At 37.2% G+C, this 23,338-nt stretch overlaps 1 protein-coding gene across 4 annotated transcripts in view; it reads right to left on the reverse strand.

Moving 5' to 3' along the window:
• LOC114240943 (uncharacterized) overlaps positions 1-22,925 on the reverse strand; it is a 96,340-nt gene extending 73,415 nt beyond the window's left edge. Inside the window, exon 1 of one of the 4 annotated variants that reach the window (XM_089739171.1) lies at positions 22,767-22,925. In XM_089739171.1, coding sequence (XP_089595297.1) covers positions 22,767-22,887 — 121 coding nt within the window. In that variant the 5' untranslated portion in view covers positions 22,888-22,925. Of the gene's footprint in view, positions 1-2,524; positions 2,919-14,335; positions 14,491-16,272; positions 16,423-22,766 lie in introns of those variants that run through there. The other 3 variants (XM_089739173.1, XM_089739175.1, XM_089739170.1) reach the window with 3 other exon arrangements.
• Between the last annotated feature and the right edge of the window lie 413 nt (positions 22,926-23,338).

The raw sequence follows: 23,338 nt of genomic DNA on the forward strand, positions 1-23,338 counted from the left end.
AAAAGAATCTACCACCAGGTCGGAATCGTGACCCACTGAGAAGATCCGGCGAGAAAATCAGTGGGCAAACAATTAGCCAAGTCTGCAAACGACTAAGAAGAAGAAATACTAATTTAAACTGTCTCGCTTTTATTCTCCCCTCATCTCCTCTTTTTATCATTGTACCTTCCGCCATCGGAGCAGAGCTTATCCATGTTATCTGGAACCGCTGCGTTCATCGACAGTGCGTTTCCAGAGATCTTTTTTACCACGTGCCATCCGGCTTTGGAATGAGCTCCCCTCCACGGTGTTTCCCGAGCGCTATGACATGTCCTTCTTCAAACGAGGCTTGTGGAGAGTATTAAGCGGTAGATAGCGGCTTGGCCCTGCCCCTGGCGTTGCCGAAGTCCATGGGCGACGGTAACCACTCACCATCAGGTGGGCCGTAGCTCGTTCTGCCTACAAGGGCAATAAAAAAAAATCTTATAGGAGTAGTCAGTGGAATTGTAATTGAGATTCGGTGAGGATGATCTCAGGCTCTCAGCAATCTTAGCTGAAAAGCACCCTATGCTTTTTTTGCAATTAAATCATTTTTTCTTACACTATTTTTAATTCAAATTTATTTTCTATTTTTTCGTTGGATTTTCTATAAAAGCGTATTTTGTTAGTTTTTTTAAACTATTATTTATTTTTCATTTTTTAGTTGAATTTCAACTTTTTCATAATTTTTTAAATTTTTTTTTCAAAGATTTAATTGTCATCGGTCCTCTTTTAGGTATACCAAATTTCGAGTTAATCCGACGTTTTGAGGGGGGACAAAATCATGTTCAATGATTCCGTTACAAACATACATACGTCTGAAGCTAATAAAAGCGTATTAAAAAAACAACTGCTCCCCTAAATCTATCAAAATGACCTTGCACTCGACTCGGCTATCAGCTAAACAAACACGCTCGAAAAAGATCACGAGCGCTCATTATCAACACCCAAGCAGTGCAACCGCGTTGTTAGCTACGTAAGAACCGAGATAAAACTGATTGCCCACCGATAAATCAGCTTCGCAATCAAATTGAGACGAGCGATCATCAAGCCATCACGTCCAAAGCAAACCGCGATTCCACGCGCGATAATAATACGTGAACTTGAGTGAGAAGATACGAGATTAAGCTGAGACAACAATGCACACCGACAATGACTTTGGTTTTTTTATTTATTTCTTTGCCCACTTTTTATTTATTGCCCTTATAGGCAGACGAGCATACGGCCCACCTGATGGTGAGTGGTACCGTCGCCCATGGACTTCAGCAATGCCAGGGGCAGAGCCAAGCCGCTGCCTACCGCTTATCTGTTTGTTAGCTCCAATAGACACAGCCCACTGAGTTTCTCGCCGGATCTTCTCAGTAGATCCTGATTCCGATCCTGTGGTAGGCTCAGCGAAGCATTGCTCTAGCTAGGGCCGAGAAACTCATTGGGTTGCTTCTATAAGTGAAATGGCATGACGAACTCTGACTGATGCTTGGAATGCCTAAACGCATCGAGAAGATACGAAAGGATATTTTAGGACGACAGCTGCTATTGGAGTACCCTTATATTCCATTTTTTTATTGCGTGGATGGGTGGACGAGCTCACAGCCCACCTGGTGTTAAATGGTTACTGGAGCCCATAGGCATCTACAACATAAATGCTGCCACCCACCTTGAGATATAAGTTCTAAGGTCTTAGTATAGTTGCAACGGCTGCCCCACCCTTCAAACCGAAACGCATTACTGCTTCACGGCAGAAACGGACAGAGTGGTGGTACCTGCCCGTGCGGACTCACAAAAGGTCCTACCACCAGTAAAAACTACTTACCGCAAAGCCTTTTAATATTTTTAATTACACCCACACACACCCTCTTCCACTCACTCACGCTCACACTTATTACACCACCAGTAAAAAAAACGTTTACAAATATTTCACCATGTACCTATAGAGCATGATATTACCAAATTCTCTAGTATTCAAATGGTTTCTGAGCCAAATTCAAACAAGTTCAACCGCGGGGCATAGCGAGTTCGACAAAAAAAAAATTATGTTCAATAAAATACTTTTTTATTTATTTAATCTGTGGCCAAATTAATCGTCACTGGCATTATAGAACTATTTGGCGGGAACGCGAGGAGTGAAGTTGTGTGATTTGTTTTATTTTGTCTATTTAGTGTTTCTTCAGGTTTAAATTTGTAATAACGGTGGTTTATTAGCTGATTAGTATCTGTGAAAGTGCACAAATGTGGGAAAATGAAACAAAGCCGCTGAACGTAACTTCCCGGGATCCTTCAAAAAGTCCACTGAAAACGTCTCAGTAAATGACTACCATTTTACTGAGATTATATTTCATCCCACATCATCTCATTTCATTTCATTTAATTTCATAATATCATTTTTAATATAAAAAAGTTTTCATTAAAATTAAAATTAGATTTCACCTAAAGGTTACCAGGTCATAAAATCCCTTATAAATATGTATTTCACTGGCATTAATAAAACATTAATTTAAAAACTCACCTAAACTTCTGTAAATTGTCCAGGATATCCTCAGAACAACGATAATGATTAACAGGAACATAGGCAATAGACCAAGCAATTGTTTCTCTGTACTGCTAGGGGCGAATACCTCTTGGGTTTCGTTCACATTAAATTCTTCCATTTTGAATGAATCCAAAATAATACACAACAAAATAATCCAAAATAATACACGCCCAAAGTGAATTATACACAGTTTAATTAATTGAACACTAAAGGCACAGCCGACGAGCGGTATTTCGAATAAATTTTCGCGCGTTCCATTTTCGATTTGAAATTCGAATATTTAATTTTGTTGTTGTTTTTGTAATTCGAATTTTTGTTTTTAACCGCCGTAACGACTTTATCGTTCAAGCGTTTGTTGATAAGTAGGCGAGTCGTCGCATATAACAAGGACTACGCACAAGCTTCGTATTAATTCTAATTTATCATAATGTATCACAACATGTCTTAAAGACCATAATTATGTCAATAGAAGTAATTTTATTTTGAAAACGAAATTACTTCTAGAGTTCCGTGCATTTAGAACATTTATAAGTACTAGAGGTCCCGCAGTAATCGAAATTCGACTATAATTTATTGGAATTGTAAGTTTGTACACTATTATGATTGCATTTTATACTTCTATAATCACAAATTTCGCCAAGACTACACTATATTAAATATTAACAAAGACAAACAATATTTAATCTATTCTCAATTTGACAACAAACGCTAAGAACAAAAGTTTGACAATAAATAGTATGCATGCGTGTGTGCGTCAAATACATGGTATGTAGTGTGTGTAATGTTTTCTTTATTGATTTAGTGTATCTTTTATGCATTACTTTAAAAAAATATTAGCATTGTGCACTTCTTCTCTATATTCTCTATAAGTGTGGAAAATTTCATACTCCTCCGTCCGCGCAATTTTCGTAAAAAGGGATACAAAGTTTTTGCTTCACGTATTAATATATAGATAATTATAATCTGTTATCTTATATCATTAAACGAGCAATTCTTGTATATATTAATATACTAGCGACCCGCCCTCGCTTCGCTTCGGAAACATTAAAACACACATGAAACAAACAAAAAAAATAAAAATAAAAAAAAAAACAAAAAAAAGTAGCCTATGTTCATTAGGGACAATGTCGGCTTCTAATGGAAAAAGAATTTTTCAAATCGGTCCAGTAGTTTCGGAGCCTATTCGAAACAAACAAACAAACAAATCTTTCCTCTTTATAATATTAGTATAGATAATCTGAATCTCGGAAACGGCTCCAACGATTTTCATAAAATTTAGTATACAGGGGATTTCGGGGGCGATAAATCGATCCAGCTACGATTTATTTTCAGATAATGTTGTTTTATTCGTGTTTTCAATAATCAACTCTATCGATAATCAACTTTATGATTCTTCCCGACATCTATTAGCGAATAATAATACTATTTTTTCTTAATTGAGGGCAACTAGATGATCATGAATGATGAACACAACAAGATGGCGTTATCAAAAAAAAACCGGTCATCATCTAGTTTATTTTGTACTAGAACATACCGATTTGCGTTGAGATGTGAGTTTTTATTGCCCTTGTAGACAGACGAGCATACGGCCCACCTTAAGGTGAGTAGTTACCGTTGCCCACGGGCATCAGCAATGCCGGGGGCAGAGCTAAGCAGCTTGCCGTTGAGTTAACGTTGAATTAATGGATTGGCGCCGTTTTAATTTAGGCATATATAAGTATTAATTTTCTACAAATATTTAAATCTAATATGGATTTTCATTGATAAATTAATATTTTTGAATGAGAAATGAATTTGAATAAATTTGAAAGGGAGAGAGAAAGAAACTGTGTCCTCTTTTGCCCGTGCGAAATAAACGAAATGTAGCTGTCTCTCTCTTTCTATCTTCACTAACTTATATCTTCCCTCTCAACTTCCGTTCGCCTCACCCGATCACACTTTTCGTAACGTTCTCGTCTCACATTCAACAGCTTACTCTCCAAATCAAGTGTGCGTAAAGAATTATTACTTCGAAAACTACATATTCAACATTTATTATCTCGGCTATTATGTATTTAAGGACGTCATTCCAGTTTCCCTAACATGTTCTTAATTTTACAAATCTCTTATGTTGAATTTGAATGTTTTGCGCAAGGAAAGTTGACTCATACATAACGTGACCATTGTTTTCTTTGTCAAAGCGGGACGGCGTCTGCGGAATTATATAATAAAAAAAGTTTTTAGTGGTTTACCAGTATTTTCTTATATAAGTTAGAATAACACAAAAGAATCAAACCACTAAACATAAAATAGTCAGTACTCTGTAATAGTCTGTACCTGTTTTATTAAATTAGCCCATTTAAACGCTTTTGGTCTGTTTGCAAAAGCGGAACTATGTCGACCTCACTGAGGACAGCGGGACATAATGCCCAAAAGCGGGACTGTCCCGCCCAAATCGGGACGTATGGTCACATTACTCATACAATGGAAAATTCCATTGTAAAAATTAAACCGTCTCGTCATTTAAGATCTATCGAATGATTTATTTATTTTTTGATAATACATTATTAAGATTTTTTTTTCGAGGTTAGGATTGAATACAAAATCATTGTACAAGCCCGCGTCGTTGTCTAAAGTATTTGATACTTTTCCTATACCACACAAGCACTGATGGAAAATAATCCGGTCACCGTCCTCGTCGAACCCTTCGCTTGCGACGAAGGGCTCGACGAGCGAATTAACCCATAGACACAGCCCATTGAGTTTCTCGCCGGATCTTCTCAGTGGGTCGCATTTCCGATCCGGTAGTAGATTCTGCGAAGCACTGCACTTGCTAGGGCCAGTGTTAGCAACAACAACCCCGTAAGCTCACCTACTAGTTAAGGTTACGCTAATATGGTCTTTCTAGACACTAGACCATCAGCATAGGTTAGGTAAGTTACTTATTATTTCTCATACAATTAAAATAAATACTAAAACATTTCTTAATTTCGCGTTTGTTTTATCATACTATTTGGTAAGCGGTCGTGATATATAATATGTGAACATTGCGTAAAATGAATATAATTACAAAACGTAATGCTATTGCAAACCCACTGAGTTTCTCGTCGGATCTTCTCAGTGGGTCGCGATTCCTATCCGGTGGTAGACTCAGCAATGCTCGTGTTAGGGCCAGTGTTAGCAACGTTTCTCAGGCTGAGCCTCGTGAGCTCATTTACTCGCTCAGTGGATCTAGTATGACCTCTCGAGATCACTAGAATAGGTAGAGAAAAAAAGCATTTAAGAAACAAACAACGCCATCTACCATAAAATCGAGACAATTGTGCTACTTTTATGATGAACCCGAACGAAATGTGGATAAGAAAAAAAAAAAGGATTATGTAAACAGTGTTACTTTAAAATGTATTTATGACAAAGTTATTAGTAGCGATTGTGACAAGGTAAAATTAGAAAGATCTTAAAAATAGCACGCCATCTATGAACAAAATTTGTGAAGCACTAATTCGAGAACACAGTTCGACTTTTCCTCAATAGGTAGCGCTGTTGTCAATTTTTACAGAAAACATGCCAAAGCTGTACAATTTTGAAAAAAATCAGTTATGAAAGATATTACACAATATTTAATAAATATACTAGAATCTGCTTAATGACGTTATAGATTGAAATCTGTTGAATTAATATTAATTACATTCATTGTTTGCATGTTCAAAACGTATTTATTTATTTATCGGTTATGTGCGCCCAAAAGACGCCGGCTATGAAAGTAAGCGGTGATTTAATCAACTATGTGAGTACGACTCATATAGTAGGAGAGCTGGCACCAATTTTTGGGTAGGTATTTGAGGCAAGCTGAAAACTTGTCACATACCTCTCCTATTATATTCCAACACGGAATTGCAGACCTGGCTGGTGAGTAGCGGGGCTAAATCAACCCCTACATTTTTAAAAATATTTTTTTTTTCCCAAAAATATATTTGAGGCAATACGCAATTTATATATGTTGCAGTGTAATAGTTAATAAATACGAAAAAAAATAAGCCAGACAATTTAATCGGGGTTGTAACATTACCAGACGCGTGCAAAACATTTTTGCAAAATTATATAAAATTATTTTTGAGGCAGCTTGAAATTTTAATGGAGTGTTATTTATAGCTAAAAAATAAGATTCTCAAAAAGACAGATCATTTCGGTAGGGCTTTCTACCTGCCAGGTGACCAACAAATAATGGATGGGTACGGGCCTGTACTGCTATAGACAAGCTGTAGTGTGAGAGAGAGCGCATATCGACAGCTGTCTTCGTTCTTGCTTGCCGCGTTACTATTGGCTCTAGCGAGGCCACGTGGCTTACAATAACCCATGAGGTTTCTAGTTAGAATTTCGGAGTAAAAAATATAAAATTTTCTGAATTTGTACTAAATACATTTTACATAAAAGAGATTGTATTGATTTATGGACGTTAGAGGCACATATTTTTGTGATTTATTTTTTATCTTAAAAAATTAGTTATTTTGCCAATTTTAATGCGAATTTAAACGTACTGAATTGTTTAAATATTTGATATTTCCGTAAAAATGTTTATTTTTTGAAGAGAATTTAAAAATAAATAAATTTTTCTATGGTCTATAGCAGTACAGGCCCGTACCCATCCTTTATTTGTTTGATCACCTGGCAGGTAGAAAGCCCTACCGAAATGATCTGTCTTTTTGGGAATCTTATTTTTTAGCTATAAATAACACTCCATTAAAATTTCAAGCTGCCTCAAAAATAACTTTATATAATTTTGCAAAAATTTTTTGCACGCGTCTGGTAATGTTACAGCCCCGATTAAATTGTCTGGCTTATTTTTTTTCGTATTTATTAACTATTACACTGCAACATATATAAATTGCGTATTGCCTCAAATATATTTTTGGGGAAAAAAAATTAATATTTATAAAAATGTAGGGGTTGATTTAGCCCCGCTACTCACCAACCAGGTCTGCAATTCCGTGTTGGAATATAATAGGAGAGGTATGTGACAAGTTTTCAGCTTGCCTCAAATACCTACCCAAATGTTGGTACCAGCTCTCGGACTACAGCGTGTTCTCTTTTTCCATTCACTCCACTACGTTGCCGCTAGAGATGCTGTTCCAACTCCAAACAAATTCGAGTCAACTTTTACGCGATCGAGAAGCTAAAAAACTCGCATTAAGCACACTAGACTCTAGCTAGACTATCATACGACGTCACAATAAGTCTTTTCAAGACGCAGCCTCCTTAAGGGCAGGAAGACGAAGAAATTAGAATGTGACTAGCATAATATGAATGTGCCGTAGACTTAAATTGTTACTAAAATAAATTAATATACCTTTTATGTTATTAAAACATCCTGAGATAATATTTTAAGATAAATATCACCATAAAATTCATTTGTCATTCGACATTGCGATTGATACCGCGTCAACACAAAAACACTTCGATTTGAAGGGCATGCTGCGTCTGTTCATTGAACCATCTACGTAGGTGCAATAAAGCTACAGCAGCGACCCCTATAACATTATTTGAGCGTAGACTGAAATTAATTTTATAATTAATACGCTTTTATTAGCTTCAGACGTATGTCTAATTTTTCTAATGAAATACGTACTCAACAAATGTTCACGATTGACTTCCACGGTGAAGGAATAACATCGTGTAACAAAAATCAAACCCGCAAAATTATAATTTGCGTAATTACTGGTGGTAGGACCTCTTGTGAGTCCGCACGGGTGGGTACCACCACCCTGCCTATTTCTGCCGTGAAGCAGTAATGCGTTTCGGTTTGAAGGGTGGGGCAGCCGTTGTAACTATACTTGAGACCTTAGAACTTGTATCTCAAGGTGGGTGGCGCATTTACGTTGTGGATGTCTATGGGCTCCAGTAACCACTTAACACCAGGTGGGCTGTGAGCTCGTCCACCCATCTAAGCAATAAAAAAAAAAGTATGTTAGTATGTAACGGAATCTTTGAACATGATTTTGACCCCCCTCAAAACGTCGGATTAACTCGGTATACCTACTTATTAAGGACCGATGACAATTCAATACCTATTGAAAATAAATAAAATTAAAAAAATTGGAATTCAACTAAAAAAATGAAAAATAAATAATAGTTTAAAAAAACTAACAAAACACGCCTTTATAGAAAATCCAACTAAAAAATTGAAAATAAATTTTAATAAATTTGAATTAAAAATAGTTTAAGAAAATATGATTTTATTGTAAAAAAAGCGAGGGATGCATGGTATCGGTAGTTACAAATATTTTATGAACAGATATGAGTAGAAGGGTTATTTTGATAATATCCTGAAAAGCACCAAATCATTTTATATTTTTTAGCTATAAAAGCGTATTTTGTTAGTTTTTTTAAACTATTATTTATTATTCACTTGGCTATTAAAATACTTTTTTTTTTTCCTACCTATGCTGATAGCCTTGAGAGGCTATTTCAGCTTCACCCTAACGTGTGTAGGTGAGCTCACGGGGCTCAAACCGGAGAGTTGCTAACACTGACCCTAGCAAGAGCAGTGCTTCGCAAAATCTACCACCGGATTGGAAACGCGACCCACTGAGAAGATCCGGCGAGAAACTCAGTGGGCTGTGTCTAGGGGTTAATTCGCTCGTCGAGCCCTTCGTCGCAAGCGACGGGTTCGACGAGGACGGTGACCGGTGCTTGTGGTGCCTAAAAGCACCGTTAATGGATCGGGAGGATCCGTAATGACGTGCTTTGGGCGACGTCGACTGTTTACCATTCGGTCTACAGGATCGGGTATTAAAAATACGATGAGATATGTTTGTGGTGAAAAAAAAAACTAATGTAATAATAGCAAAAATGATTATATCGAAAGATAGCAGAGTAGTTAGTCCTCACACAAAATTGAGCTCCGAAAATAGGTTAATAAAATTAAATCGATACTAAAATGTATTAACAAAAACCTAACTTTTTAATAAATATTAAAATTAATTAAAAATAGTAAAAAGCAATCGTAAAAATCTTGAAAACTTATAAAACTGATCCATAATATTGTCTACATATACAGAAAATAAATTATGCAAAAAAAAAACTATTATAGCAACTTTGATAAAATAATGCGGTACCCACACAAACGGGGAACAAACCTTCTAGATCGATTGTCAGTTTTCGTCAGACTTGACGTAAAAAACCTAATAACAACCTAGTGTCAATGACCATTTATCATTACGATTTAATCAAAATACATTTTAAATAAAACAAGCAATGATTCTACTGATTACTGTTGGTGGGTATGTGACGCGATTCGTCACAGGCTTACGTCTGTCGCGAAGCATTAATACGTAATATTAATTATTATTATTATTAATTAAAATTTAGCATGAGTGTTTATTGAAATCTATACTACAGATTAGTTTTATTGAGTTTTCAAAGACGCAATCTTACCGCTAACGTTTTTTTTATTGTTTAGATGGATGAACGAGTTCACAGCCCACCTGGTTTTAAGTGGTTACCGGAGCCCGTAGACATCTAAAACGTAAATGCGCCACCCGCCTTAAGATATAAGTTCTAAAATCTCAGTATAGTTACAACGGCTACCCCAATCTTCAAACCGAAAGGCATTACTGCTTCACGGCAGAAATAAGCAAGGGGGTTGGTACCTACCCGCGCGGACTCACGAGAGATCCTACCAGCAGTAAGCCAACTGTTGATAATTTCGCGTCTGCCTTTTTTCTTTACTTTGCACACACTGCGGCTTGGACGTACGCTTACCAGGAACGTTGGCGGGAAATTTAAAAAATTCAAAATGTCATCTATGTCATTTCTTTTATTTTTCACGAAAGATTCAAATGGCGTATTAAGTACTTTAGGAATGTTTGTTGTTTGTTTGCATCATTATACTTACTAGTGGTCCCACAGTAGTCGGAATTCGACTATAATTAATTGAAAACTAGAGGTTCCGCAGTAATCGAAATTCGACTATAATTAATTGAAATTGTAAGTTTGTGCACTATTATGATTGTATTTTAAACTTCTATAATCACAAATTTTGCCAAGATTAAACTATAACAAACACAAACAATAATTAATCTATTGTCAATTTGACAACAGACGTCAAGAACAAAAGTTTGACAATAAATGGTATGCACGCGTGTGTGCGTCAAACACATGGTATGTGGTGTGTGTAAGGTTTTCTTTATTGATTTAAGGTATTTTTTATGCATTATTTTAAAAACATATTAGCATTGTGCACTTCTTCTCTATATTCTCTATAAGTGTGGAAAATTTCATACTCCTCCGTCCGCGCAATTTTCGTGAAAAGGGATACAAAGTTTTTGCTTCACGTATTAATATATAGAATATAAGTTTGAACATTATATAAGGTTCTATTGTCAAAGACTATCATACTTCTATAATCACAGATTTCGCCAAGACTACACTATAGACAAATACCTATTAATAAAGATAAACAATATTAATCTATTCTCAATTTGACAAAATACTTTAAGCAATGCCAAAATTTGACAGTAAATAAAGGATGGTAGTGTGTTTAATGTTTTTTATTGATCGAATTGTATTATAAATGCATAATTTTAATAAATAATAATAGCAATCTGTACTCCTTCTCTATATTCTCTATAAGTGTGGGAAAGGAGACTGAAACGATTACATACATTTTTGGGCCCGAATGTAACGTGATGAAACTAATATGAATTAATAGATTCAGACTTATCAGTACCTTGCTGAAAATTATAAAAGTTTTCTCAATCTGAGAGCCGAGTTAATAAAGATTTAGTAAAAGTTAGGTTATGTTACAATCTCTTTGAAAGAGCTGAATAATAACTTATTTAAGCATAAGTAAATGTTTATTATATCCATTGGATAATCTTTTAAATGTCATATTATGAATGAATATCAATGATATATATCAGGTATGGAATATGGAATTGCTATCCGACAATTCACACAGCATCCATAATTTCAACAGTATCCAATGCAACAATTTCAAGTTAAACGTGTGAGCGATCTTCGGTGTCCAGTGTAGAAGCAATTGTCGTACAAGGCTGGCAGAGTTGGAATCCGTAATAATAAAGCAGTGATCGTTGAAAGTATAAAAACAGCCCGATAGATACACACTCAAAATGCGTCGAAGATACAAAACGTGTAGAGTAGAAAAAACCAACAAGCGCCAAAAAATAATTGTATAATCTATGAACAAACGTCATGTCAGCTTACTGTCAAAGCTGTCATCAAAAATACAATCGATTTTAATCGATTTGAAATCGATAATCATATTACTTTGCTAAGTAATAATAGACTTTTCTTCATTTATGTATATAATCACAATTAAATCCGGCGCATACCGCACTTGTCTACAAAAAGTATAAATCGCTCATTTAATTACTTTGCATTAATTACCTAGTGCAATGTTTTTCTTTTTATAATTCTGTAATCGATTAATTAAATCGATCACACCGTTATACCGACAAAAATTAACTTTCTCATTTTTCTCCGGTCCCAGAAAGAGGATCGAGGTGATTTTTTATATTCTTATATAAAAAAATATGACAAATTTTTTAGACTACATTCCAAGTTATTACATTTTTGGCCCACGATTTTCCGTCTCCTTTCATACTCCTCCGTCCGCGCGATTTGCGTAAAAAGGGATACAAAGTTCTTGCTTCACGTATTAATTTAATGATAATATAAGCACACACACGAATGCGCAACGTTTTGTGTTCCTCATAAGAGAGATATATTCAATTTAGTTTTCCATATATAGGAACTTATTACTTGTTTAACTATTAGGTACTACTGTTATATACAATGTACATAGATTTATAAATGTTAATATCGTTATTTGAGTGCGGCTTCTCCAAACATAAACATATTATAATTGTTTAAATGGAGATTCCAAATCCAGTTTGTAACTATTTAGAAGCTCAAAGTTAAAAAATATCAGCCCCTAAGTACCTACCAAGAACGAAGAAATATAAACCGTTTATAAGAAAGCCCGCTCGTTCGAATTTAGGTGCTTACTCTCCCTTAAACAGAATCCTTTGGGACTACAATAACGTCCACGGTAGCGTGGTCTCCGTCAATGTTCCTTCGGAGTTGTCCGATTGCGCTGAACTTATTTTAAGTGAAATAGATGTTTTTTCTAATTGCCTCACTACTTACAGGAAAAATCTGTCGCGGATCATCTCCCAATTAAATTAATCTTAAGCAAGCAATGAATGAAATGTAATCAAATCTTGGCTGTATATTTTTTTTTATTTTTGATGTTAATGCACTGTCGATTGCACCTATAATTGAGGTGACATCTGCCATGAACTTTTGTCAATTTGTCAATGTTTTGTATTGATGATCACTTTGTTGGTGCAACTTAATAAATAAATAATAAAAAAAAACCTTTTAAGTAGGTTAGGTTAACGCCGAAAAGTAATAAAAAAATATAAGATAATAAATAACTTAAGTAGGTTAGGTTAATACCCAAATAATAAGGTTAATAATAACAGTAAAATTCCGAGAATCGGTAGGGTAAAGTCAACTTAGTGGCGCTTTTATTCAGTAAATTATGTGTGTGTGTGTGTGGCGTGCTTATCATAGGTTTTAGGGTCATTACGTATTGATAGTTTTTAGGGCTGGAGGCGAAACCCCTAAGCATGGAACCCCTGGCTTTGTGCTTGCACCACCATGGTTCCTACCTAAGCTGAGCCTTGAAAGACCACGTCAGCGTAACCGGGCGAGTAGGTGAGCTCACGGGGCTCAAAGCGGAAATGTTGCTAACACTGGCCCTAGCAAGAGCAGTGCTTCGCAGAATCTACCGCCGGATCGGAAACGCGATCCATCGAGAAGATCCAGCGAGAAACTCAGTGGGCTGTCTCTTTATTCAATTTAAAAAAAATGCGGCAATAATTCCACGATGCGTTTGAAACTCAGGCTTAGACCTATATATCTGGGGGTGGGTCGAATAATACCCGTTGCTATTTAAACAAAATTAAAATTCTTGAGATAAACTAGAAATAAATAGAACAATTAGCTTTGATAATAGGCGTGAAAGAAATACTGACATCCGTATCTATAGTCGTTCACTCGAGCTTAACTCGGCTCGACGCAACCTCCAAAGCGCGTTTTGGTAGGCTTGATCGTAAAACTAAGCTCCGCTCAAACGTCCCTCGAAAAATTTTCTCACCGGAGTGGAGTAAATGAACTGTTAAGTCTTTTTTTTATGTTTGAGAGGCCTTTCAAGTTTTACCAGGGCAGGTTTGGCGAGCATGGGCTCAGCCAGGAGGGGTGAGATTTGCTAACAGCTACCCGAGCGCTTCCAAAGGAGACCTAACAACTCAAGAATAGCTGCTTCGCGAATGAATCTTCTAACGGATCGGAATCGCGATCCACTGAGAAGATCCGGCGAGAAAGTCAGCGGGCTGGTTTAGGTTACTGTCAAGTCAAGATACGCCGCGACGTACCTACCTTGAACGTTCCTCAAAACCGCCGCGAAACAGCGTCTATTACAATATGGCTTCTGATACCGTTTTGAAATATGTATTGACTATATTTTTGATAACAGACTGTATAATTATTCGTCGCGGCGGTATTTGAGAGATACAGATAACTCCTTGAAAGTTTACGAGTCTCTCTCCTCAGCTAAGGATGATTCAAGGGTAACAATAAGCACGAGTGGAGGGTTGGTTTGCAGTTAAAAAGACCGATTTTCTCGAAAAATCAGTTGGAAATTTCGAGTCGGAAAACATTCCGGAAAAAATATAAACATGATAACAAAAATAATAAAAATACATTATCAAATCTACTCACAGCTCCGGTCGCAGATCCAGCTCGCGGCGTAAATGAGTACCAATATGAGAAACGGTATCGTCATAATCAAGGAATCCATTATTAAAATTAAAAACAAAATTACGAAATTTTACGCACGTAATTAGGCACGGACAATAATATCAGAACTATTTCGTGAGTCACGCGGGCAAGTTATTTTTATAATGCCTTTATCAGGGGATTCTCTTGATATTAATTCTGTTTTTTTTTTTTTTTTTTTATCCAGATAACACGCCGATGTCCTTTTAAATACGATTAGGTTTCGTTTGATTAATCTTCTTTGCTTCATTAGCGTCTGTTTTCTTTTTTAATTTTCGCTTACCGAAATTCGATTTAAGCTCATCCCGCATCCCGGGGTCGGGAAAATCTGGTGCTTTATACTAATTTTCTGCTAATCTACCAGCGAAAGAACAAGAATGTACTACACACAGGATAGGAATAGGATAAGACGTCCGGTGCATTCGTATGCAGCTATGCACCGGTTTTCTAATCCCGCAGGCGGGTACCAATTTTTCTAATGAAATACGTACTCAACAAATGTTCACGATTGACTTCCACGGTGAAGGAATAACATCGTGTAATAAAAATGAAACCCGCAAAATTATAATTTGCGTAAACACTGGTGGTAGGACCTCTTGGGAGTCCGCACGGGTAGGTACCACCGCCTTGCCTATTTCTGCCGTGAAGTAGTAATTGGTTTCGGTCTGAAGAGTAGGGCAGCCGTTGTAACTATACTGAGATCTTAGAACTTATATCTCAAGGTGGGTGGCGCATTTACGTTGTAGATGTCTATGGGCTCCAGTAACGACTTAACACCAGGTGGGCTGTGAGCTCGTCTATTCAACTAAGCAATAAAATAAAAAAAACACTCGTTAAAATTTTCATGATACCTTTAGCGATCAAGTCGTCGTGGCTTAAAGGATAAGACGCCCGGTGCGTTCGTATCGCGCGATACGGCTGTGTCAGTGTTCGAATCCCGCAACGTTACCAACTTGTCTGATAAAATACGTATTTGTCTTTTTTATTTTTTTATTTCTTTGGTGGGTGGACGAGCTCACGGCCCACCTGATGTTAAGTGGCTACCAGGGTCCATAGACATCTACTACGTAAATGCCTTTTTTTTTTCCTACCTTTGCTGATAGCCTTGAGAGGCTTGACAGGTGAGCTCACGGGGCTCAAATCGGAGAGTTGCTAACACTGACCCTAGCAAGAGCAGTGCTTCGCAGAATTTACCACCGGATGCTACCCACCTTAAGATATGAGTTCTAAGCTTTCAGTATAGTTACAACGGCTGCCCCACCCGTGCGGACTCATAAGACGTCCTACTACCGGTAATGACTTCCGCGATGAACATTAAATTTCATCTTTAAATGCGTCCTCTACTCATTTATATTTCCTAGTAACTTAAAAAATATTATTCAGTTCAAATTGACTTAAAATATAAAAATGGATTGTAGAGATAGCTACTCAACGATAGGTGACACTAGTAAAGTTCTTAAAATTAACAACAGGTGGCGCTTTTGCTACTTTTTCACTTCCTACACCTCTTTAGTTTCCAACAATGACTCATTTCCGTTATCATTAATAATTAAAAGAATAAAATACTGTCACTGTGTTATAATATCTAGATTAACAAAACAAATATCAATATAAAGAATTTATTTCAAATTGATACAGATATATATTAATTTAAATACCTACCTGCGTTTACTATCTTTGAAACATAATCACGAATTAATTTGGATTCAATGTCAAGCCATCTTGAAAAAGTTTAAATCTTCTATCAAAATGGCCAACGGAAAAAGAAAAAAAGGTTTGTCTCACAATAGCATTCACATTGACCGATTGTAACAATAACACGTTTTATTAATGTAATATTTAAATAGAAATTTAAGCAAAATATAGAACTTTGTACTCACGATACAGTTCGCAGCAGTGCAAGCAGATACAGGTCAAAGCATATATCACTATTAGAAAAACGAAAGGCAGTATCAGCACGATAAAATCCATTGTTTATTTAATTTACCGAAATTATAATGACGCTTAAAACAACGTTCAATTCAATTTGAGCTATCGGAAAATAATACTGATTTGCGGGACGGATAATCAATATTTTTATCTAGATTAGCGCGTTAATGTTTCAGTCAATCAACTTCGTTACGACATTAGAATCGCGGAGAATTTGAAGGACACAAAGGACAATGCCCATTTTCTATGGGCGCTTGGGCCCCTAAAAAAAGTTGTCCTGTCATGATGGTTTTAACTTAATTTGATAGACAAAGAAATATCGTTTCATATTCAGAAAACGATTTTTATATTCTCACCCAGGTTTAAGAGAAATCTGTTTTTTTCTGCAGCTAAAATTAAGTTGTTAGTTGTTTTCTTCGAAATCAATAATCGCTCTCATAATTATTTACAGTGTTAAATAAGTTAATTGTGGTTAATGTTGCTAGAAATAAGCCCTTACGTACATTTTATTATTATTATATCCTCACGATAATAATAAAATGAAATGAAATCCGGAAGCCGGCAACGATATTGTTGTTGTTGTTTTTAAATTCACCAATAAGCAGGCAAAGAGCGTAGCCTATACAGCCTAGTCTGTCGAAGTTATATATTTTTTATGTCAATAAAAAGCCGGTGTATCTCTTTTTATTGCTTTTTGGGAGTTTTGACGTCAACTCGACGAATACCACATTGACTGAGCATGAGCTTACGCAGACCTTTTATACACAATATTACAAATACAAATAATACAAATTACACAATAAACTATTAAAAAAACATTAAAATAAAAATTCAAGTGACGCTTCACTCGGGTTGCTGCCAAAACTCTCTGGTCATATATAATAAAAAGAGTAATGGTAGGCCATCGATATTTTTACTAATGGAATCATTAATATCTAAAAATATTAAATAATTCATGGTTTTAAGTAATAATTATTATTACAATAAATATTTAATTGAACAAAAATAAACTAAGAAGCCTTCAAGTTCAAGTCACAAACAACTCTTTCGTTTGACACCATATAGGTTTGCTATAAGGCTGTATGGGCTAAGCCCTTTGCCTATTGGCGAATTTAAAAACTATGGCATGGATAGTTTTGGGATGTTATCAATTAAGTAATTTATTTTTTTGGAAAACAATGCCGGGTTGAAAGAAATGTTGATACATAAACTAAACAACGTGAAAAAATAAGGCATAGTTTTTCAAGTACAAATAGTTTTGACATAAAGTTGGCCCACTTTTGGGTATTGTCCTTTCATACTCCTCCCTCCACGCAATTTTCGTAAAAAGGGGTACAAAGTTTTTGCTTCACGTATTAATATATAGGTATAGATGAAATGGTGTAACGTTAGATGCCGGCCTCTAGATTATCATATTTATCTAGTCCGAACGTCTTTGGACGTCTATTTTATGAGCAAATTTCAATGGCGCATCTACTTAGCGCCGCAACAAATTCAAATATTCACAGCCTACACCGCCGCGTACCCTAAAAAAATCATCTTAATATGTACGTATTACGGCGGGACGTTTTTCGACGTTGCTAAGCTTTGTATGGGAAAAAGGTGTGCCACAGTAGCAACATTCAGTGTGAGCTGTACTCACTGGAACATTATTTCGACTGTGCGCACGAAGATAGTTTGATCGATACGGATTAACAATTACACGTGCACTAAATTCCAGATTATAAAACTTTAGGTTCTCGAATGTTTTGCCATTTTTATTTCAATTATATATATTGGCTATTTTATAAAATTATTAACCATTTAAAACAGTCTAATACACAGATATGTATGTTCAAACTACACTTTTGCTAGCGTAGCGCTTATAAAACTCCTGAATCTATTTTATTAGCAATATAATTTCTCCATTATTTGCTAAACCAAAATCACGTTTTTCCTACCATTTTTTTATTTATTGCGTACATGGGTGGACGAGCTCACAGCCCACCTGGTGTTAAGTGGTTACGGGAGCCCATAGACATCTACAACGTAAATGCCGCCACCCACCTTGAGATCTGAGTTCTAAGGTCTCAGTTTAGTTCCAAAAAGTCCACTGAAGTTTCAGTAAATAACCACCATTTTGAAACTTCAATTCATGCCATCCCATCTCATTTCATTCAATTCCATCGCAATTGATTACTTTCCTTCCTATTCGTACACTCTTGACAGAGTGGTCGTGGTCATGCATCAGTCGGATCCTGCAATACCGATGATCTCGCGATGCGACGCCATGTGGCACGGTGTTTCGCAGAGTGAGAGCAATCGTTTATGTTGGAGTGAGTCACAGATTTTATGAGGTCGGTCCATCGTGTTGGAGATCGTCCGCAAGATCTTTTGCCCTCGACTTTCCGTTGCACCACCAACCGCTCAATGGAGTCCTCATTACGAGTGATGTGCCCGAAGAACTTGAGGATTCGCATTTGGACTCTTGACGATAGTCTCTCCTTGATGTTGAGCTCTTTCAGGATCGAAACAGTACGGTTGGTACGGTGCGCGGTCCACGGAATTCTGAGACGTCTCCAACACCACATTTCCAGTGCGTCAATCTTACGACGGTCTTGCATCCTCAGCGTCCACGTCTCAGCCTCACACAGAAAGATTGGAAAGACCAGGCATCTCATTAACCGAATTTTTGTGTTTTTGGTTATTCTGCGGTCTCTCCAAATCTTTGTTAGCCTCTCAACTGAGGATCTTGTCATGGCGCAACGTCTTCGGATCTCATCTTCGCAGCCTCCAGCGTTGTTGATAGTGGAGCCAATTGATTACAGTCTCAAATAAATCAACCTAATATCATTATACTCCATATATTTTTTTAAACAACGTATTAATTATGAGTTTAATAATTGATTTCTTTTTAAATAAACTCGACTCTGCCAACAATGGCGTTGCAACAAGGCAATTGCCAAAAAAAAAGGCGCGACAACTTATATATTGAAATTTGAAGTTTATGACATTTAATTTATGACGAATATATATAACTAGTTTTGTTTTATCTAATCTCGTACTGTTTACAACGGATCGGAGTCTGGCCGTGTTACCGATTTCTCAAGGATAATCAACCAGACAAACCTATCGGTCGATGCGGAAAAAATTATCTCATTCTCCTATTTCTTTATCCAATGGCGGCATTTCATACATTAGAACGTTGCTGTAGATCGTTAACGGAGAGCACCCGTGAGCACTAGTTGACACAAATCCAATTGCCAAACTTAATAAGAACGTTAAAGATGCCTAGAAACATAGAGATGTGTACCATTAAATGTTTTTATGCTTAACTAATTAATTACGGCTGTAGGTTGTGTGGCTGTGTAGGTAGGCACGCAAATCATTAATTCCCTGAAATTACCCGAGCGTCATTTGGGATTTAAAAAAAAAGAAAAAATATCTGCCAAGTTAAAATAGACATAAATTGACTACTTTTACGGTATAATTTGCATTTTTTTTTTATTGTCAGTAAATCCAGTTCCGTTTTGGATGCCGCATCGAGATATTCAATTCGGTAAAGCATTCAGAGATTCATTCGGCAAAGAATGTATGACGATAAAATTAAAAAATCGCGAATTTAAATATTTTGAATACGCGCCAAGTTTAATTAAAAACAGTATACAGAACTATACACGCGCGTATTGATATTTATAAAAAGGCAGATCATTTTACCTGCTGCCCTAACTACATAATATACTAGCTGTACCCGTCCGGTTCGCTGGGCGTTTAAAATGAACATTATTATTTCTCACCCCCACAAAGATTCTCATCACTAACGCCCCCGCAACTAGTGTAGGGAGTCCAACGCTCATATAAATATTAGCCTATCCATTAAGTACATGTATTTTCTACATGGATACCAAGTTTCGAGTCAATCGGATGCATGGTTCAGTAGTTATAACGGAACATCCGTAAAAACCACTGTAGATTTATATATTAGTATAGATTTTGAGAAACGCCTTTCGGCCTATTTATCGGCTGGAATCAATCAGTCTGGTAGATAGACATAATCTAAATTCTCAGTACGACGACCCAAGATTTTTATATAACCTTATTATTTGTTTCAGCAACCTTATTGTTTCACGGAGGTCACGTCGCTTGTGAATTTTTTTTGTTAACTGACTTAACTATGCGCCGGATCTTCTCAGTGGCTCGCGATTCGGATCCTGTAGTAGATTCAGCGAAGCACTGCTCTTGTTAGAGCTAGTGTTAGCGATTCTCTCAAGTTGAGCCCGTGAGCTCACCTACGGGTCCGCGTGAAGTTGGAATAGGCAATTAGTCTACCAACGATTAGGTAGGAAAAGGAATGCATCATTTATCAAAAACCGGCCACACTAGAAGGTCGGTGCACAGGTTAGATTTAAAATTAATCTGTGGGCTTTCTTCACTAATGGATTCCCGATTGAGGAATATTGTCGGATACTAAAGGAAATCAATCAGATATTGTGTCCGTATGACATAGGGAGTATGTTTCTCATCCGATCTGGGTTTTGAGACCTTTTTTTTTTATTTTCCTCGTAGGCAGACGAGTATACGGCCCAACTGATGGTGAGTGGTTACCGTCGCTCATGGATGTCAGCAATGCCAGGGGCAGAGCCAAGCCGCTGCCTACCGTAAGTCTGGGAGTAAGTTTCTCGCAGTGGATCGCGATTCCGATCCGGTGGTAAAGTCAGCGAAGCACTGCTCTTACTAGGGCCAGTGTTAAAATTTCTCTCAGGTTGAGCCCGTGAGCTCACCTACCGGTCAGCGTGAAGTTGGAATAGGCACTTAAGCTACCAACGATTAGGTAGGAAAACAAATGTCACCTAAGATATGCTTACCATCCGAATATTTTTCATGGAAATCGCCAACGACCAACTGTCCAGTATTTAAAAAAAAAAAAGACCTCGATTGGATGATTTGAACTTCGATATTATCGCATCGTTTAACTAGACCGGGCGTCTTATCCTTTAGGCCACGGCGGCTTTATTAAGCTTTTGTTTTTGTTTACATAATTTACTGGAGTTTTCGTTTACTGGTGGTAGGACCTCTTGTGAGTCCGCACGTGAGTACCACCACCCCGCCTATTTCTGCCGTGAAGCAGTAATGCGTTTCGGTTTGAAGGGTGGGACAGCCGTTGTAACTATACTTGAGACCTTAGAACTTATATCTCAAGGTGGGTGGCATATTTATGTTGTAGATGTCTATGGGCTCCAGTAACCACTTAACACCAGGTAGGCTGTGAACTCGCCACCCATCTAAGCAAAATAATAATTATTTATTATTTTTATCAAGCAATAGGTACCTATTTATTTTTTTGGAGGGAAAACGACTTGTAGGAGATCTTCCAATTTATTGCTTGGTAAACCTACGATTTGGATTTTAGTTTGGCTACTTATTGCTAGATATCGAGGGGATATTGTTAGCTTCACTGGACGTTTAGCTCACGGGGCTCAGTCTGAAGACTTTGCTAACACTAGCCCCAGCAAGAGCAGTGCTGATCTATCACCGGATCGGAATCGGTCCGAGTGTTGTGAACTTGTGAACTGGTGGTAGGACATCTTGTAAGTCCGCACGGATAGGTACCACCACCTTGTCTAAATCTGCTGTGAAGCAGTAATCCGTTTCGGTTTGAAAAGCGGGGCAGCCGTTGTACTGTAAAAAGGAGACCTAAGAACTCATATCAAAAGGTGGGTGGTGGCATTTGTAGATGTCTATGGGCTCCAGTAACCACTTAACACCAGTTAGGTCGTGAGCTCGTCCACCCATCTAAGCAATAAATAAAAAATGTATATGTGAGCTTGTCTTGGATATGTCGTTGGCGCGATTCATGTTCTCGTCCGATATCCCTTGTGAGTACGTTATATGTAATTACTTTCGATTATCGATATCTGAGGATCGATCGTTAAGTTATTAATCTTGTAGTGTTTTTCATTCGAGACATTAATAGTCTTTGGCTACGATGGATCGTCGCGTCCATAATGTAGCGGTAACAAACCGCTGGTGGTGGGGCCTCTTGTCAGTCCGCACGGGTAGGTACCACCGCCCTGCCTATTCCAGCCGTGAAGTAGTAATGCGTTTCGGTTTGAAGGGTGGGGCAGCCGTTGTAACTTTAGAACTTATATCTCAAGGTGCGTGGCGCATTTACGTTGTAGATGTCTATGGGCTCCAGTAACCACTTAACATCAGGTGGGCTGTGAGCTCGTCCACTCATCTAAGCAATAAAAAAAAGAAAAAAAGAAAAAACCTCTCTGCTACCACTTTATCGTCGAATTACGACGAATTACTTCTAATACAAAAACCATGTTTTGAAGGTTTTCACAAAATGCTTAGTAAAAAAGAAAACAACAACAAAATGCAATTATTACGTCAAAATCGATCGTATTCACAACACAAAAGCGTTAAATTTAGAGGAAAATAAAACGAAAAATACAATACTCACTGAAAACTCGAAAGACGTATCTGCCTATGATCACGTCGCAGATTTGAAGGTATATCAACACAAGGAACAACATTATTATTAAGAAAAAGACGAAAATCATATCGCGTATACCGAAAAACATGGTTCGTGCCACAACCGATCGACTTTAACTCGCGTTAATCTAATGGCGATGTGCCTGATGTGTTGTGCTTAATAATTTATTCGGTTAATAGTACGATCGTCATACGAGTGGCGAGATAAAAGCGAAGATAATCTAAGCGTTCGAGACAGTGAGTGGAAACGGTACAGAGAAACGAAAATCGAATTTCACGTGTGATAGGATAGATGTCGCTGCTATGTGAATTTTGTATGGCGAAAAACTTAGTTTTTTTTTATGTTTGAGAATTTACTGGTGGCCCGGAGGCCTTTCCAGTTTTACCAGGGCAGGTGGGCGAGCAAAGGCTCAGCCAGGAGGGGTGGGGTTTGCTAACAGCTACTCGAGCGCCTCCAAAAGAGACCTAAAAACTCAAGAGTAGCTGTTTTGCGAACGAATCTACTACCGGATCGGAATCGCGACCCGCTGAGAATATCTC

The sequence above is a fragment of the Bombyx mandarina genome, chromosome 28 (genome assembly GCF_030267445.1).
Source record: "Bombyx mandarina strain Sakado chromosome 28, ASM3026744v2".
NCBI lineage: Eukaryota > Metazoa > Arthropoda > Insecta > Lepidoptera > Bombycidae > Bombyx > Bombyx mandarina.